Genomic DNA, 20,238 nt, shown 5'->3' with positions numbered 1-20,238 from the left:
TACAGGTGGGGTTGAGCGACGTAAACAATGGTCGACTCCATGAAAGCTCCAAGCCAGCTGAAATATGTAAATACTGCTTTGACTGGTTGGAGTGCAATGCAAGCCACCTTTGTTTTTCGTTTGCTACCTTATCATTTGCACCAGGTGAATTCGAGCATCCCTGGCCTCATGCACAAAAAAGGAACCTTAGGATCAGATGAGAATGAATTGACTGGAAACTGCTGCCCCGATTTTAAGAACTAGCTAGAAACTGATTTCGTAATATTTACTTCGTAATAAAAATAAAAATTGGGAGAAGTACAGTAAAAATATCAAAAGTTACGTACGGCCCGTTTTAATGCCAAAAGTTTCCACCGACTTTAGCAAATGTCTAAAAGAGTAATCGACATGAGATCCTAAGGATTAGACACTCATGATACTTCTCAATCAGGTTCAGAAGGCGAAAGTAGCAATTATCAAAATGCTCATCTCTCTTTAAGCTATCGAAATTGGTGATATAATCCGCAGAAGAGTACTGGAAAAGATAGGACGCCATGAAGAGCGATGAAACGAGGAACAGGGAAGAAACCAAAGGTTTTTGATCAAGAGAGAAGACTACGGCTTAAGGAAAAAGATGGGGAATCATGGAGTAAATCACATACGGCAAGGGCAACCGTTTGAGAACATAAGTACGAAACTTGTGGAGATATTAGGGTTAAGTGTTTTTAGGATTCAAGTAAGTTTCACGTTCCTTACAGACCCACGTTCCTTACAAGTTCTGCAAGTTCTGCCTGGAACATGGAATCTACTCATCACTCATTAGAATAAATTCCTCATTTTTTAAAACCTAATACCCATCTTGCATACTTATTTACCATGCATATTTTGGAACTTGAAACCTACCTTATTACGGGTTTCAAGATTTATCAAGTTTCTACCTATATTTTTAATTGAATGATTGTGATAAATCATCACATTTAATAACCACCATTTGCTGCTATAATACATTAACCATAATTTAAATTTAGACACATGAAAAACAAGAAACATTAATAAAGTAAAAGGTTTAGTCATTAATATCGTTAGAAATGGAAGTTCAGACTTGTGGTTTCAGATTACACACTCATCATCAAATACTGTAGAATACTGCAAGATTATACAAAAACATAGAACAAGAAAGACACAATAACTTGTTCTAAGTTCCAATTTCCAAAGCCTAAAACCTATAACCTACTCTTAAAACCGGTTCCCTAATTTTTGAAATCTAAAACCTACCTACATGTCCTAAAACTTGAAATCGGATAGATTTATACCAGTGCGATTCATGGTTCTACTCTAGAACCATGCTTACCCCTAAGAGATATGGGAACATGGAAACAACAAGTTACTCAAGGAAATGTAATAGCTAAAAACTGTTAGAAGACGGTTACTTCAAAACCATTATAAATACCACCAATCGTCTATCAGAGAGCCCCCTTCCCTCGGTGCACAAATCAAATTAGATGTTATCTTTCGGTTATCTTTAGGTTTCTTGCACAGTACTTTAAATTCCCTCTGCACTTCAAATTCGCATCATCAATTAAATTCTAGCGTGATATCATAGTGTATACGGGCTTTGCCATTGATTAAATTCAAGTAGAGTTTTGCATTTGTAAGTACTCTACTTTCTAAGCGTTATCGTTGATTAAATTTTGACACGGTTTGCATTTATATATTTTCTTTCGAACCGAAATCGTTGATTCCCTAATTTGCCTGGATATTTTCTGTTCGGAATTGCCACAGGACTTGTAACCTTTGTTCAAAGGCAAAATAACGACTTTTGGTCAAAGATATTTCATGGTGGGAGAAATTCCAGCGAAACAGCTAGTATTTGGACTCTTGAGAATGTTCTTGACAATGACTAATTCATGGATCTTTATATCCATCACTGCACAAAATAACTAGAACAGAAGCAAAAAGACTGATTTAACTTTAATTAAATTATCTGGTGGCGATCAAGATACAGTAAGATTTAGCAGTTAGCTGGACTGCTGATTTTATAATTAATACAATAACGAGGAAATACTTTATCGATACATTTGATAAAGTGAAATTTCATAGAAAGACCTCCTAAGAGAAAAAGCTGGAGAAGTAACCTTACGCTGCTTATCTAAGATTCAGCTCCCAAACTCTCCTATATTTACAACTTTGTCAGATGCAACTCCTCGAAAACATAATCACTTCTCCAAGAGCTTGTCCGAGGAACATGCAACAGCGACACCATCGGTCAAATTTCACGACCACATGAAAAATTGGATGATTTTGTATATTTATCCACTACTGCTGCAAAGTAAGGGTGCTTCTTGCTCTTCTATGTTGTCCTGATCTGAGTTCTGGCTTGACCAATTTTCCGGTTTAAGCAAACAAGCGTAGACGAAAGACAGAACCTGCACATGTAACTCGTTTTGAAAAATAATGTAATCATAACTCTATTACTGGATGACAAACTGGGGCATCATAAGAGTTTTTTTTCTCTCACCATGCACACAGAGGCACATACAATGCTGAAGCCCTTGCAGTTGAAGGGCGCATTATCTGATAGGAACCAAGCTGAGGAAATACATGTATCAAAAATAGCACAGTCGATTAGAAATTATGTGGTTTCAATATGCCAAATGAAGATAAAAGCAGGTAACTCACCGGTCAATGGACTCATGGCAAGGGGCGATAAAAAACTGGCTATTGCTTGTATACCAGCTATGAATCCTTGCGCCTTTCCCTGCAGGTAAAATAGAAATCAGTGTCACTTGTAATGTGTTCAAAAGGGTAAGACCTTCATGATGAAACGCATAGCACAGTTTCTTGCATAAAGCCCAGATAATATGAAACTACTATCAAGGAAAAAGCACATCTACTTGGCATGGGACAATACCGTCACGCTTCATGTGTTTAGATGTACTTTCTTTCTAAACATTGCATGAGTGCCACTAGAGGAACACTGATTCATGAAAATCAGATTCTATAGGATGCTTAGACAGAGATCCAGTATGAAGATAGTTTGATGATGTCTTGGTTCATATTCCCTAACTAACCATTTCCATCAATTCCAGTCTGGATAACTGGCTTAATCAGTTACACCAGGCAGTTTTAATCCTCAGTGCTATTCAAATGCTACTTCAATTGGTGAGGGTTTATAGGGAGCATGGACTTAAATTGTCTGATCTTTCTACAGCAAGTAATGGGCTTTCTAGGCAACTCTCTCTCTCTCTCTGTGTGAAATGCAAGCAACACTAAGTAAATCACATATTATGCAAACTTTAAAGCACAATTTATGCCTCAAACTTTTCTACGACTTCATTTAGTCCCTGAACGTCAAATTTCGGTAGTCTCATCCTCTAACAATTGTTACTCTGCAAGGGCTTTCATAGATGTTTCTCATTTTGAATAAGACGCCTAACACTTGGTGTTTTTGTCAACATACTAATTTGTTCCACGTCACAAAAGGTCATCGTCAAGAATCTGCTCACAAGCTGCAGTGAAGGGAAAATGACCTCTGATGCACAGTATTCGTAAGTGAGAAAAAGTCCAACAAGATCAGATGAATTCACAAGCACCTCATCATGTAACATTAATGATATAGCATCAGTCACAAGATAGCTAACAGCCTATCACCTGTGTGTATGTTGTTTTTGTAAAGAGTAACAAAGAACAATGACTTAAGGAGGATGAAGGTCAAGTTCTTCATAGAAAAGTGCTGGGCCAGTAGATTACTTACCCCAAAATTTATTTTAATATCTCTCAGCACACTTCTGAAAGAAGCTATACAAAAAAAAAATGTATGAACCATTCTGGCACATTTAAGTATGCATTTTAGTTCACAGGACAAGCTCAAGTTATGCACAGATAAGCATAAGCCAATGTCACTGTTGTCGGCACAGATAATTTGGCTCTGAAATATGAACATTCTGGCAATCCATAAGTGCTTACAAATTTGATGCCAGAAAAAATTTTCCAATGTCAATCATGGCAAACTTATGCCAGTTTACCTTTGACCATGCCCATGGTAAAAACAAACTCGTTTACTTATGGTAACACATGCAGATCCAAATCTTCGATTTATATTCTCAGAGGGATCAAAATCAGCATCCTGGGCTTTTCAGAGTTTGGCAGTGACTACAATTTTCTGATGTGCATATAAACAAAAATAGATAATTAAATAATTATGCTAACCTGATCGGCTGATCTTGATGCTTGTGAAATGATAGCATAGGTCTTCACATTCATATGTTAAAGTCGATAAAAATCACCAGTATCAACAGTAACAAAAAGGACAACTCATTAGAATAACAGTCACTCTCTAATGGGAGGAAATGATGAGGATAGTTACTTACAGCAGGATCAACGAGAGCATAAATAACTCCGAAAGAGGCACTCAAGTATGCTACCTGCAATATGCATAGCCACAGTTATTGTACTGTGAAGCCTAGAGAAATACCAGAACTCATAATTTTGGAGTTAAGTGGATAGAAAACTAGAGTTCCTTTACTCTCACTTAATCACCATAATGGTGTCCTCTTTAATTTCTCTTCGTATATTATCTCTGGGATTTTAAAGACATCTACTTGATTTTCATGCTATCAACAACTCCTAAAACCAGGAGAAGGAGAAGAGATTGAAGAGTGTCTCCACCAATTATCTCTTCTCCTAAAGAAATCAGCATTTTCAAAGTTGCTGAAGAACAACTAGTGTTGGGAAGTGAGCCTCATTTGTATCTTTTATACTGTGAAGGAGGTTGAAAGTCTTTTACTAGTGTCCCATCCCCTCTGTTGAATCGTAATATCTTCATGAGAAATCTCTACCGACCATGCTGCATAATAACATGCTAAATATGTCTGTTCCTTCAATAGTCATGAGATTGTTCTTTTTTCTCTAACAGACCTGAAGAACCATTCAGGGTAGATAGAGATACATACCCAAGATGCCCAAGCCAAGCCATAGAACAATGCCTGTGAAGCAAAAGGCAATTCCCATGATTATCCATCCACAATTATCTTTGACTGCAGGGAACTGTAATTATCTGATGAATTACAACTTACATAAGCAATTGATGCTACTAAGCCTATGCAGAGTACTACTTTTTCTCCAACCAGAGGATTTACAAGAGGGAGAACCAAAAGCTGCAAAATGAAGAACATAAATTAGACAAATGATTGATTAGGAGGTGATTTTGTACCAAATAATCAGAAAAGCGTTGGGCAAACCATGAAATGGTAAATGAATGACGTGGGATGTGGTTCTGCAAAAGAGGCCATTCAAATTGATGATAATTGAGACCAAAGAGAACTTTTGTAGGACCTTTAACAAGCATCTTAAATTTTCCTATGATCGTTACATGGCACAAATGCATTGTTAAAGGAATGCAGCATATGAATCTCTCTCTCTCCCCACCCTGCATGCGTGGGCAGGGATGATTTTTACATTCCAGCTTCCAACCTTCATCTCAAACTCTTCAATCACTCTTCCTTAGTGATATGTACAAAGGCAATCGCTAGGTTCTCCAAAAGACAGGCTACAAGAGCAACCCTGTGCATCCAAACTTCACCCAGTAAAAGCAAAATCACTTCTGATCATTTTCAGGCTATGTATGATGCCATTCATTCCTGATGTATCTGAACCTTCCTTGTACTTTCCTTTTTACCTTACTTCCATGCACTTACATTATTACATACCATAATCATGTTATACTAATTACCCATAGCATGAAGATGGAATAAAGAAAAGAAAGAATAGCAACATAAAGATGCCTAGTGCTCAATCTGTATTAATTAATCATCAAATAAAAATATAACACCTTGCAAAGAAAACATACATGGTCTACTGATGACAAACCTGTGAAACAATTGAACCTGCTTCCACCACTATCAGAATCTCTGAAAATTGATTCTTAGTAAAACCAAAAGCTGCCTCCAGATAGTACTGAAAAGTTAGTTTTCTAAGTGTCAGGCATGTATATTGAATAAAAGCTACAGCTATGAGTATGAGAAACAGGAAAACTGATGGACTGGACAACACTAATTCCATCACTTAAGTCCTACTGGAGTCGGTGATCTTTCCTAGTCCATATCAATATGGTCTTTGCGGCAGTATCAGAAATTATATCAAGAGATTTGGGGAGCAGGAGTACCATTTTGCAACCTCATATGAAGAAGACATATGAGATGACAAGCATTATAAAAATTATATCGATGTGACAATGTAAGGATTTCCACATATTCAAGTTCTAATTCATGATGTCACACTTTCCACACATTTAAATGTTCTGGCAACCCCTGCTTAATCGTCTTGAAACTCCTGTTCTTCACAGAAGATCAAATTGGCCTATAATCATGTCATGTGTACTTCTGAGGAACCGGCGGTAGAGGCAACAAAATTTCAGAGAAATATTAATATACCAGTAGTGGCTAAAGAAAAAAAATACCAGTAATACGTTGCTGATGCCAGTCATTCCCAACTGGTAGAAGAAGGAAACAATGGAGATGCCTCTGAGTGTTTGACTGAAGAGTGACAAGGAATTCTTTAGGCAGATAAATACAGTATAAACAGGATCCTATTCTTATGAAAATGCGCGTGATGTAAAAGAATTGAACTCTTTCTGAGATGCTATCTACAAGACCACAAGAATAACCAAATATAAATACCTCCTTATAACTATTATTGCAGCATCTCTCATTGACCTGTACCGTTTGGACACACCCCTAAAAATCCTAGTCTGCCATGTTGACTCTTCATCCTGCCTTGGGGCATACGCAACTGTCTCACGCAGAAACACATACATATATATCAGGGGACAGAGCAAGAGAGCTATTGTAATCTGTGAAGAGAAATTTCATCAGCATGAGGACCCGAAAATTGAAAGGATAGAGATGCTTTTAAAATTTCATCAAATGCTTACATCAAATATGTACTTCTCTGGGAGAAAACGTGCTAACAAGTTTCCCAGGACATGAGAAGCAGAAAGAAGACCTGTAATCCAGCTAAATGCAAAAGCCCTCTTACCAGATTCAACAACATCTGCCTACTAGGAGGAAAGGAACTTTTTGGTTATAGTCTGGAATTTATGACTCGCAATTTATTCCAGTGCAGGAAAATACTCACCGCATAAGCAACGGAAACACATAATATACTGCCCTGACTGAGAATGTTGGATATAGTTCTGAGCACATAATAGGCATATACAAATCCTCTCGACTGACTCCAGGCCAGCATAGCTGAAACAAGAGAACAAAGAAAAGGATGAACTCGCTACTAATGAGAACTACATTGAAGCGAATTATAATATAATTACCAGAGAACAAGCCTACTTGATGTGATCACATACATAAGGGACAACCAAAGCATGGGCCTGGTTTAGTTCCTTTATAAGATTAAAAAGCTTTTCCTCTTTGTAGAACATGTATCTGCCATTTCTCTTGCAATAGATCAAAAGGGATAAAGGGAAGCAAGTCAATTCAGCGGTACAGACAAGAGTCATTTTATGACCTTTACAGGAACTTATGAAGAATAAAACAATATGAACATGAAAGAACTTATTAATTCTGGGGCTTGTTCCTAGCTCGAACATGCATCATGCATACTATAATCAATCCTGAGCAGCTCTACTTGGGCAACAGCAGTAAATAAGAGAGAACCAATAATCAGAGTCTGTTCTGAAGTGCATTAGACTTGAACGAATCGGAAAGAAGGGCAGAAAGTAATGCTTGAAAAACATGTCGGCAGATGCACAAACATACAATCACACACGTCACTCACAAATTTTCGGAAGCTACTTTCAAGTGAGTCTCACCAAAGGGAAATACGGACGTTGCTATGATTGCAAGGAGCACCGGTTTTCGTCCATACTCATCTGAAAGCTGACCGAGGATTGGGATTGAAAACATCTTGAAAACTCCAACGATCTAAACTAGAAAAGAAAAGAAAATCATAAGTTATCTTTGCCTGGCAGTGTTCTCTAACTCATGAATTTAGTCCGTCAAAATGATCACCGTCCTGCTAAGCCTTTTCACAATGTGGCACCAAATTGGATCTTACCTTGCCGAAGCATTCTTTATATGTAACTGTATTTCCCAGTAGACATTCTAGGAAACTAGTGAATGTGTAGAATGTCCACCATGGCCATCATAAACATACTTAAAGAAGTTTCTGAGAGAAACACAGCATGACCCTCTTTCACTAGAATCTTTATCCGCAGCCGACATATTGCATTGCTGCTTCTTGCTGCTACCGAAATATGTTGAGCGGCAATCTACTTAATCAGTTTATGGGAATTATTGGCAGATGTCATATGAGATCGATCCAACCAATTTGTCAGAAAACAAATCTCGAATTGAAGAGCACTGCCCAGTCAAAGGCGGAAAAGCTGTCGTTCAAGTAATCTGTTGCTTCATACGCTGCTAACGAAATTTACTTTGAGCAGTACCAGGAATGTGCTGGAGGAACCGATAAATGAAAAGGCATATTATATGTAGGAGAAAAATTATTTCTTATCGAATTGTTCTGTGCTAAAATTTTTAGATATTGAGCTGACATAGACAAGGACTGATCCAAGCTTCAGTTGCATCAGGTAATGCAGAGACCGGGCAAGTCGTAGTTTACTTACACAGGAAAATTACAATATTACAGAACAAGAAAGCGGGAGGCAATTTTTTTTTTTTTTAAGGATAAGAAAAATATTATCCATAATAACATAGTCCTCGTAAACTTATCGACAGCCTAAAAAAAATTTTTAAAAAAAATGTATGGAGTGCTTCTTCCAATCCAGAACGGACAAAAAAGAGAGATAAATAATGAAGTATAAAAGTTTTCAATTTAATAAATAAATGCATATCTAAACTGGTAGCTGACGTCACCTGAAGACTTCCCCAAAAAGGATATTTCCACCAACGTCTGTCAGCAAAAACTAAATGAGAGAGTAACAGAGAAAGAAAACGAGGGGCTAGCAATAATTACCGTCTGTTCGAGGCCGTTGAAGTAGATGACTTCGGAGCAAGTGGTGTCGCCGGGGCACAGGGCATCGATCAGGACGTCGACGAGCACCGACTCCGGCATCTCCTTGGCGACCCAGTGGACGCAGAGCGGGATCAGCAGGTGAACCAGTGGCCTCAGCTCCCTCAGTCCACCCCCGCCGTTCTTGAATAACATTCCCTCCCGAGTTCCTCGCCGCTGCCGCCGTCGCTATCGTAATTGAAGTCGATGATCTCTTTTCTTGTTCTCGGCGAATCTCCAGAGGGTGCTGTGCTTGTGCGATCTCGAGCGAATTCAAGAACGGAGCTTGGGTATGTGAATGCGCTCATGAGAGAGAGAGAGAGAGAGAGAAGATGGTCGATATTTGGGATTGACTGGTTGTTGAATGCGAATGGCCGTACAAAGAGAGCAAAAAAATCTTAGCTCCTCCAGGGGAGTTTCAGACATTGTTGCTTGATAGGAACCGCACTGGAGGTATTTTATCATCCATCAAATAAAATACTTTAAGAAAAGTAGATTAAAGGAGAGATACCAGATTTGTTCATTTGCTTTTATTTCTTCAATAGTCATTTTGTATTTTGTTTTCAAAATTATTGTTATGGATAAAAGTATGTCTTCATTCCTCTAATTGTGAATAAATCATGAAGATCTAAGATTCTTTAATTTTGAATTTCCATTTAAAGAATTACATTATCATTTACAGAAGCATGTGCTAAATCAAATTTGAACTATCGTGACATCATTCTTAATATCCTAAATTCGTTAACCAACTCGATTTCAGCGGCTCCACTTTCCACCACGAGTGTCGAGATATTTGGTATATCATCCATCAAGCACGACGACAACGATCACGGTGATTCTGTGTATGCATCGATCCCATACGTGTCATGATACTTTTAGCATTCTCCCAGCTCCATCCTATACAAAATTCAATTCAAGAAATGTGCAATTACATGGGATGGCTTGCTAGGAACCATACGATTCATGCCCTACCCGGGTCATTCGCTCATGTTTCTGGTTCGACCTTGTTGACCGGCCGTTGTTTCTAGTCGCCTGGTAGTTCAGGATGCTGTGGTTGGGTGTCCTCTTGCACTTAATTTCAGTGGTTCATGTTATCCTACCTTATTTTGTATCTTATCTAATTGATGATGTCTGTGCTACACGATCAAGGACAAAGGATGAGAGAGTGTGCGTGATTAAGGTAGATGTGTGCGCAAGTGAGATAATATCTTGAGTTAGATATCGCAAATTCTTCTTGCCGCGCCATCGCGAGGTAATTTCTCTTCTTCTTTTCTGCGTTTCCAAGGAGTGTGTCCGCGCGCGCTGCGTGGGTTTTCCGGGTGTGCGGGGGCAGGCGGCTGTGTGCCGGTTGTGTGTGAAGAGTGTGGTGTGCAGCTGCGGTTGAGCTACATAAACAATGGTTGACTTCATGAAACCTCCACGCAAGCTACACCATATTATATTTGGATCATCTTGGCGTTCAGATAAATGTGAATCGGCTGTAAATTGATGTCCCGATTTTGAAGTGAGTTTCCATAGCAAGGGATGACTTTTAGAAAGAACTTGCTAGAAACTGATTTCATGAAGTTTACTTTTTGTGTTAAGAAGTTACTCAACGCTCACGAACATTACTGGAGCAGTAGTGGGTTTATAGTTTTGCTTATATAATAAGAGAAGTTACTGGCGAATTCTGGAATTCTAGAATACACCTTTGAAAGTCAGTAAACATCGACAGAATTATAAGTGTTGAAAAGATAGAACTTACTTTTTTCATAGAAAAAGAGCTACTTAATGATGTGGAAAAATTACTAGAGCAGTTGGCTTAGCAGTAAATGTGCGGTCTGTCCTTCACAAGGTCACAAATTCGATATACATTGTGAGTGAACATTTAAACAACTTGCGTTATGTTACATAGCTGCAAGTGTGGAAAAACTTTTTAACTGCAAGCATCTTGGTGAATTGGGATGATAGTTCACCAATCTCAAACTCTCTCGTCAAAGGTGATGCGAAATAATTATAACTCAAATCAAATATTTCGTAACAAATATTAGACCCCTTTATCGGGTAAAGGGTTTGGATTTTAGATGTAAAATAACATATGGACTAGTTTTTTTCATTCGGAACACGTGCACATAAGTGCCACATGTCCATGGCAAGTGCTTGATCGATAACCACCATCGAGTTTTTTGATGAAAATGTAAAGAAATGACTGAGGGTAAAATGGAGAAAACTTCATGAAGTTTTAAACTCCCGAAGTCCTATGACTGGGAATGGTAAAATTATTCTATAGCTCTTTTGGATCAAATCCTGCCTTTTTCAAAGCAGCTCCCCAGCTACTTTCGCTAAAGTTGAAAACTACTTTGTAAAGTTTCACAAACTCATGGTTAAACTATCACCAGAAAGTAGTATAAGACGTAACTGATATAATGTAACCAACCAATCATACTTGATATGCATTCCAATCAATTTTGGTTTTGAATTTTGGCAAAAAAATAGAACAGGCTCTCCTATATAATCACTAAAATGGAAAGTTATGGTACATATGCTAGCCAGTATAAAGAACTTTGACCGTTGGGTTTTCACCGGGGGGATTTATGGTGCTAACCCTAAGAAAACTGCTATTTTCTTACTGATTAGGCTACTTTCAACCCTTAAGAGTCCTCCCATCTAGTGAAAATACGCATCTAGTGAAAATACAGAAGTTCACTAGATAACTGTGCATGTACATTTCCCTTTGTCAGTGGTCACCTCTCAAGTGAACCAGCAGAAATAGGACTTCTTCATTTGCTTCTTGAAGAGGACTGCCGATTCCTTCATTTCCTTTCTATCAAACTGCCAAGTTGTCAGACCAAAATTGCCAAGTTGAGGAAATGCATACATATGGAATGACACCCCCAGCATTATGCTCCGCAACGATCTCTCTGGCTTTTAGTGCGTGTGGGCTTGTGTGGGCTGATCTTGTTAGCTGATCTGCTCGTGTAGATAAAGCAAGTTCACCGCATAATAATACGAACTCTTTGCGCATCTTTCATGAGTAAGTTACTGAGCCCAAGAAAATGAGCGCGCAAAAAGAAGCCGGGTATCTATGTAGTTGCTGAAATAGAAATGCTCGAAAGCACACTAGATGCAAACACCAAACTCTGATCTATTCTAATGAAGTGAACCTAGAAAACATGGATTGAATCAGATAAGGCATGTCCTCGCTGCTAATTTTGGTGTAGATATCTCAAAGAGTAACAAAATTCCTGCACCGAAATTCCAACCCACCCATCCGCAATTCTCTGAGAAATAAATTTCCACTTTTTCGGATATGCATACATATACCTGGGCACCTCCCTCCTCAACCTCTCTTTTGCAATTTAGGCACATAGAAGGCCCCATGGGATTAAAGAAATAATTCAGACAGATATTTGTAGACTTGCTAATAGTCAATAGTCAGCTTACTGTCTACATGCGAAAAGCTTTGATAAAAGGCCTTGAAATGCTGCTAGGCGATGTCAGTATCTTCCTTCCCACATTCTTCTCTCACGCTGCAAATGTAAAAAACAGACGGACATAATCATGACAACAGTTTCACACTTTTAAACATTCACCGAGAAGAAAAAGATATGTGATGAACAAACAGCAACCCACCCGGGAAAGAGAAAAATAAAAAAGAGTTATAAATATGTGTCTCTGCTGGAAGGTAAAAATAAATCAACAGATCACACAGATCCCTGTTGTTCCTATGTTGAAGACGGTACATCAAAGGAGCTCTTGAGCATAATTTGCATAGACTTATGCATGAAAAGATGCCTGACTCACAGACATAAACGGAGCAGGGTTTAATCATTGAGAGATTCACATGAAGAATTGGAAAAATATTCTTTTGGCATAGAGATATAGCCATCAAAAATACTAGTTATGATTTTCTTTTTTCCTCTTAAATTAAGCACGGCGATTTATAACTTACTTGACTATTGACAGTGCTACGGTTCCTAAACCTTTCACTCAATACTATGAAGTCCTATACTTTTTTTAAGAAATGCAATCAAGTCATAGGGGCTATATCTTCTCAACATATTTTTTACGTGCCAACCTCCGAGTCCACCACGTAGGCAATCTCCAGAGATAGGGCTTGATTCTTCTTGTGAGAATTTTCCCAATATTTTTTGGAAAACGAAAACCCAAAGTTATCATTAAAAGAGAAGAAATCTGATGCTAAATACTAACATGTAAACGTTCTTGAACAAACTCAAGTTTCTTAAAGTAAGAATTGAGAGCAACTAGCTTCAATTTGTGGTATGCTGCTTTACATCATTGGAAATGCGCTTATAGAATCATACACTTTGAAGTTTCTACTACTTCTAAAAGGCTTCAATAGATACATCTTCATTGGGCAAAGCACTTCCAAAATCGTTCGACAGAAGCAACCTTGCTTAAGTCAGTCCTAGAGTCTTCCTATAAGTAAAAAGGTTGCTTAGAAGGAGTTCCAGACTATTATTGTTTCGTTTCTATTTGAAATGGAATATTGTGTTTCCTAGTCTTTAAGATATGAGATTTTCTTAGGTTTCTTATTTGAGAGTTCCTATTTCGAATAGGGTCTGTTGGAGTCTATATATATGGTCTTCCTTTGGCTTATGATGTATCTATTTGATGAGTGACTAAAGTTTCAGCATACAGACTTATGCGATGCAATTCTCCCCTAGATGTTATGCTTAGGCGTTTTGGATGTGAAGCCTAAAGATTTTTTCCTAACCTTTCTTCAACATCTGCCACACTCTGATCAATTTCCGTATCATCCGCTTATCAGTCAGCTTAAACCCCACGATTACTGTTCACTGGTAGTGTTCACAGCCCCAAAACAGTACATCCAGATCTGATTCACCCAATCAGATTGTCCCACGTCACTTGGAAGGGAACAGAAGCATGTGGAGCTAACTGTTCCATATTCAAATTCCTTAGAAGGTGGAAATCTTTCAGTACTCAGCATATCAGTGTAAGAATTCACGGGTTTACACACAATTATAGAAAGTAAAATCTTTTTTTCTTTGCTCTTCTGGTATGCCAAGTTTCATATTGTCCGTGTATTGGGAATTTTAAACTCAATAATGCACGCTGCAGTTTAACACCACAACAATTACATTTTCCTGAAAATACAAACTAGAGAGAACCATTAAGTGATGTACTTTAATATACTATGATGCTAAGCAGCTAACGGTTGCATTTGAAGTGAGAAGACCATCTCTATTTCAAGTTGGCCACACTCTTTACAACAGAAGGAAACGAACATAAGATGAACTTCTTGAAACAATAATGATGGCATTATGCCTGAAGCTGCTAGTAAAGTTTAGTGGGCAGCAAGCAGCTGTTAGGTTTTAGAAAAGTTGTTGTAAATCGACATCGTAACGGAAGCGGATCGTAATTTTGCAATTATATCGGGAGCTATAGAAATCGATTGAAATAAAACGAGGAATAATAAAAAGAAAAGGATACCGAAAATTTACGTGGTTCGGTCTGAATGTCGAAACCTACGTCCACGGGGAGAGTCAGCAAATCAATCCACTATAAATCGAAGAATTACAGGATTACAATCACACATGCGCTCAAGTGTTTTTCACTCCTACTTTATACCCGATACCCACGGTGTTTAACAAAACAACTCAATGGACTAAGACTCCGCACAAATCTCTCTGAGCTCACGTCTCTCGCTCTCGGTCTCTCGAGCTCTTTTCCTTTCGCTCTCTCTGCCGAGCTCTATTCTTTCGCTCTGTCTCGAGCTTCAGACGTCTTCACCTTTTATCGGTTGAAGGGAAGGAAATAAAATAATATTGTGCTCCAGAATTGTCAGAACGATGCCGATCACCTCCATGCAATTAATGATAGCATGTGAGCGAATGACCAGCATACACCGACACACGTAGAATAGCTTCTGCCTTCCCTCTTTCTTTATCAATAAAATACAAAACCGTGAAAGAGGGAATTCGGCGCCTACAAGTGCTGACCAACCAATTCTTCTACGAGCATGCCATGTGCATGCATTTAATGACGTAGAAGAATTGGACGATCAACCCTTCGGCCTCATTTCATGCTGACAAAGAAGAATCCCATGGATTGTCCCTCTTCATTTCCAACGTGAAGCGCAGATCATGGGCGGGATGCCTTCGGCTCCTATCCTGCGCCATTTTTCATCAAATGCTCCGCGCATGTTGTTTCTTATTTCACCATGTAAATATTTTGTACAGATCGGGACTCAAACTCGAAACATAATTTAACAAATTTTTTTCTTTTTTCATCTATAGTAGCCAGCGAGCTGTGAGCTGCTATTAGGTTTAACAAAAGCTGTTAGGTTCTCAAAAATGGTTTTCAATTTTTCAATAACCAGAAGACATAGTTAACCATCAAAATTCTGCTTTACTTGAAAATGAAGAATGTGAAATTCAAAACAAAGATTGATAGGAATCCTGCTACAATATCATCACACAGTGAGCTCTACAATGGCCAAAACTTCTAAACTTGACAAAGTTTAATTCCCTTCAGTCAATCTGATTGTATAATTAACCGCAAGTCAATACTTCAACATTATAGTACACACTACGAGGAGTGTATCCCGGAAAAAAAAAAAGGTAAATGCATGCAAGCATCATATGACAAGTTTTCATTTAAGTAACTTAAGTCATCCTATGTAATCTGTAAAGCTAAGAGCAGACTTCACCCATACTAAATACCACAAACAAATGAGGTCGAGCAACAGAATAGGAGGAAAAAAAAAAGGGCCATCCGCTCTAATAGATTCAACCAAAACTCAAACTCAAACAGACCAAACAAGAATATCTTTCGAGTTGTTGAGCTTCAGAACTACTGTCATAATATTATGCGAGGAAGCAAAATGTACCGGTCAAGGTGTATGGCTAAAGTGGGTACTCGTAAAAGAGGTCTCTGTATAGAAAGGAACCATCACTATCTCTCTTATGACCCTTCCTCCAACACTCCGATCTCTATCAAACCAAGTATGCCATAAATCACCTCCATAAGTCTGCACATTGACCGTGACATAATTAAACTTAGTTGATGCAGATTTTGGCTTTAATTTTAAGCACGGGCTGTCTGCCTGAGCAGCAATAACATGAAAACCACTGCCAACATCATATCTGCAAACTAAAACCAAAAGGCCATAGTTAATTAAAAACAATTAAATGGAATATTTGCTGCCTATAATTACCCAAAAAGGAGCCAACTGCTTTCCCAGATATAGAAGGAAAAAAGAAAGAACTTAAAGATTTGTAAATCTGATTCCTAAAGAAGAAATTATCAATAGGAGAAAGCACACGACAATCTTATTTCGACATGGATTGAAGCTTTAAAAAGAACTAGTTACGATTATAGCTTCAGTTTCGGTACTGGTCTGCTGCCTAGCACTATTTCCTAAGACATTAACCAGGCAACATGCCCTTTACTGGCACTTCACAGAACCAACATCAAGTATATAAGATTATTGCAAGCCAGAATCTACACCAGCCCATTCCCCCTTCCAAAGATGTGCTTTAAATCAACAAGTTCTTAACTGACCTTTCTTCTACAGCCAAAGCAATTAAAGAAGACATATTCCGTGTAAAGTAGTGTCCTCCAGGCCTTAGGTTCCATTCATCATTTTCATTCAGGAAATAAAATTCAGCATCGATTAATTGTCTTTTTGCTTCAGCTGGAAACACAAAGGTGAAAAGCATCATCAGAATGTTATCTAAAGCAAAATTTACTTGTATGAATTGGGTATGTCCATAACAAACAAGACTATAGCCTCGATACTGGTTATGTCCCATCAAGACCAATCTCACCAGAAATATCAATGTAATCTTACATGACTACCCCTGCGCATGGAGCCTCAGTGCATTCGTACTACAGAATGTGGTGATTACATGTTAAACTCTGCTACATAACATGTTCCACTTACCCTAGGGAAGGGACTTGTGTCAGTTTATCTAAAAATGCACATGAAGGGCCTATCAATTATTCAGATCTACTTTTCACAACGCGCAGAGCAAGTTATCAGAAAGTTTAAAACTCCTATCCCTCTGAAAAGCTCATTATTTAGGTAACTAGGATGAGATACACCTCTATTAGATGCAATCGGACCATCATGCTTTTGGCATAAAAACAAATTCTTGGAAAGCATTCAAATATGCGTGAAATTACAATCAGAGTAATAAACAATGCAAGTTACTTTCTACCGTTTGTTCTAGTCCTCACAATAGGATTAAATTAGCGAAAGAATATCAAAGTAGCTAACTTCTACTTAACAATACCATGGCCAATAATAATACAAATTCTACTGCTAGTACAGGACTATATCACAAACAAGAATGCTAATGAGAAAGCTTTCCTCAACTGGTTTGGCTAGTTACTTTTATTCCATCGTACATAGTTAGTATGGCATCCTCTACAAGATCCAAATAACCGATGTTTATTCACAGTGGCTCTAGTTGAATTTTTTTTACGATTTCTGAGATGGTGAATTTCACAATTAATGCCAGAATTCTCCAAAAACTCGAGGAAAATTATTTAACTTCCGTTTGATACTGTTTACCTAGTAATAAATTATGTTGTTCTGGCACTAGAATTGTTAGAACACTGATTGAACAATCGTGAATAAAAGAAAGAAGCCATTGCAGCTTGTGTTAAATCTGCATTTGCAATGTACTCCCGACTCTTTAGGTCGTGTGTTAAACCTTGACACCTTGAACTTGTTACTAAGAAAGCATACCACAATACCTAATTGTTAGAATTTAAATGTGCGCGTGCGGAAGCATGGTTTTGGTATTAGTTATAGTTTTTGATTAGTGATGTTGTGTGCAAGTGTATGATATAATTTATAGTGGATGGACAAGGGATAAACTAGGATAATTGAAGGACGAGGGAGCTACATGATGTGGTTTTTATGGTTAGCTCCATCACCAACACCTTCATTCAACTATTGTAAAACTATTTTATCCAACTAATGAAACTATTTCCCATATCCCATGTTCTTTGTCCTTCAATTATCCTAGTTTATCCCTTGTCCATCCACTATAAATTATATCATACACTTGCACACAACATCACTAATCAAAAACTATAACTAATACCAAAACCATGCTTCTGCACGCGCACATTTAAATTCTAACATGGTATCACAGTTAGGCATATCAGATGGTTATGGGCGTTTGTCCTTACCATCCTCAACTAAAAAGGCCAGAGCCCGAACGAGAGCCAACAGAACCAGAGCCGAAGCTAGAGCCAAAATCAAAGCCGGAGCCAGAGCTAGAGCGTACAAGCCAGAGCCAGAGCCCGAGCTAACAACTACAACTAAGAGCATTTTGATGCCCAAGATATATGGGACATCGTTAAAGAAAAAACATGCACATTCAACGGCAAGTGCAAGTATTTCGACAAGAGAATGCAAGGGATCGTGGAATGAAGACGGAATAAAAGACATGGGACAAATTACAAGAAAAATTCAAGGTATATCCAAGACTTTACAACACAAGTCCAGATTATCCTGAAAATGGATCAAAAGGGAGTGTTGGAAATTGTGATCCATTTTCTCTAAAACTTTCTAGAAACTTCAAGATTGATATTGTCTAGAATTGTTGAGAATGGAGGTTGCTAAATGAATCTAGAAGATTCACGTGGGAAAGCAAGCAAGTAGAAATCTCTAGAAGAAGACTGGATAAACTACAATCTAGAATTTCCTAGAATAAGTCTAAGTGGACAACATTTCACATAAATCTAGAATGTTATATTTAGTCCCTATAAATAAGAAAAAGGGGGGAGATTAGCAAAACAACAAATGTTAGAAGAGTGAGAGGAGCATGAAATAATACTCCATATCTTGAAGTTCCTCCACCAACACTTCCTTCAACTATTGTATAATCATCTTTTAAGCTAGTAAAACTATCTTTGTCCCATAAACCTTCTCAAAATATCCTATCCTTGTCCATTCTCTATCAAATATAAACTATACCATGCTTCCGCGCACATTTAAATTCTAACACTAATACACACCAGATTTCTAACACCAGCTGCTACTTGCCTGAAGCAAGGGTTTGACCTTGATCTATTGATTTCATCGCGAGGATATGTAGCCTTGTCATTGTACTGTCCATATAATGAGCATACGGGATGAAGGACTTCCATTCATGTGCCCGGATACTAAATATGGATGGCTTCAGACAGTTTTTCCTAGTCTTTAAACTAGAAATGCATACATGCTGAGCTTGAAGTAGAGAGTAGCAAATAAGCAGAAGCCTAGATATCAGCTATTAATTAGAAATCGCAGCATCCGAGTTACAACTACCCGAGAAGATATACATCCAAAAAAAAAAAAACATCTGCCTAAAGCTTATGCGAAAACCATATACATATGCATGCATAAACAACAACTGTAATGAAAAGCATTGAAGATTTCGAACACTTTCCCAAGCTCTCTACAAAACTAGAGAGGATCTTTTGAACATCATGAAAGCCAGACATATTACAAGCTAAACACATTTGGAAACAATATGACAAACTAAACATCATAATCAAGCTCAACTACCTTAAACCAAAGCGCAAGACCACACAAACTACAGAATTTGAAGTACCTGCAGTATGAAACTGAGTCCAGGACTCATTAAGATAATCCAAGAGATCTCCAACAATCGAACTGCTCGACGCAGCCTGACGAAGAAGCGCTCTGATTGCAAGCAAAGGCGTTGGACAGACGGACAAGCATAGAATCACCCACATGGGCGGGGACCATGGCAACGACCATTGACTTATGGAAAGCGTGCGAAATGAAGAATAAAATGATTATTACTTTATTGAAAAAAAAAAAAAAAAAAACATGACTTAAATAGTAAAAAAAAAAAAAAGTGAAAATTTGTATATAATTTTACAAGTATGGATATTCTAAAGCCCTTCGAATGTTTTGTCTTTAATCAAAACTGAATTCGAGGCATGGGTACATGAACTTAAATTTATTTATTTATCTATTATTATTATTTTTTTGCATATGTTCTGAAATGTTCAAGATATGAGGAAAAAAATTAAAAAGATCACTCCAAACTTTAAGAAAATATACAAGAACTAGAAATTCCAGAGAAATGCAACTTTTTAAAAACCTCGGATCAAAAGCGTAAAGCAAAACGAAATCGTAGGATGACTTATTTTATTGTATAATCCCCCTCTTGAAAATGAGATCCAGAATATACAAAATATTCCTGGGAAGATATCGTCCGATAAGCCTATGACGAGAGACAAAAG

The 20,238-nt window shown here is 37.8% G+C and overlaps 2 protein-coding genes across 7 annotated transcripts; both read right to left on the bottom strand.

The window, feature by feature from the left end:
• Nucleotides 1–1,927: 1,927 nt before the first annotated feature.
• Nucleotides 1,928–9,438, bottom strand: LOC104421722 (hippocampus abundant transcript-like protein 1). Of its 6 annotated transcripts, none has more exons than XM_039303834.1 (15): nt 8,965–9,165; nt 8,865–8,901; nt 7,802–7,913; nt 7,114–7,226; nt 6,911–7,033; nt 6,657–6,829; nt 6,437–6,512; nt 5,848–5,934; nt 5,055–5,135; nt 4,932–4,964; nt 4,350–4,403; nt 4,189–4,230; nt 2,659–2,737; nt 2,498–2,568; nt 1,928–2,405 (listed from the first exon to the last, which is right to left on the bottom strand). In XM_039303834.1, the coding sequence occupies exons 1-15, from the start codon at nt 9,027–9,029 to the stop codon at nt 2,289–2,291; spliced, it is 1,263 nt and encodes a 420-aa protein (XP_039159768.1). In that variant the 5' UTR covers nt 9,030–9,165; the 3' UTR covers nt 1,928–2,288. The 6 variants fall into 6 exon arrangements, 5 of the variants coding, with proteins under 5 accessions (XP_039159768.1, XP_039159771.1, XP_010032083.2 ...); XM_039303837.1 differs by lacking the exon at nt 8,865–8,901 and adding an exon at nt 7,320–7,426 and having other exon boundaries at nt 8,965–8,983; XM_010033781.3 differs by lacking the exon at nt 8,865–8,901 and having other exon boundaries at nt 8,965–9,435.
• A 6,283-nt stretch (nt 9,439–15,721) lies between these two features.
• LOC108955815 (probable aspartyl aminopeptidase) lies at nt 15,722–19,722 on the bottom strand. Its single transcript, XM_039302805.1, has 3 exons — nt 19,578–19,722; nt 16,528–16,660; nt 15,722–16,109 (listed from the first exon to the last, which is right to left on the bottom strand). Exons 1-3 carry the CDS (start codon nt 19,720–19,722, stop codon nt 15,857–15,859), a joined length of 531 nt encoding a protein of 176 aa, XP_039158739.1. The 3' UTR covers nt 15,722–15,856.
• Between the last annotated feature and the right edge of the window lie 516 nt (nt 19,723–20,238).

The sequence above is a fragment of the Eucalyptus grandis genome, chromosome 10 (assembly GCF_016545825.1).
Source record: "Eucalyptus grandis isolate ANBG69807.140 chromosome 10, ASM1654582v1, whole genome shotgun sequence".
In the NCBI taxonomy this organism is placed as follows: domain Eukaryota; kingdom Viridiplantae; phylum Streptophyta; class Magnoliopsida; order Myrtales; family Myrtaceae; genus Eucalyptus; species Eucalyptus grandis.
The sequence above is the reverse complement of the archived record's forward strand: the minus strand, read 5'-3'. Positions and strand labels throughout refer to the sequence as shown.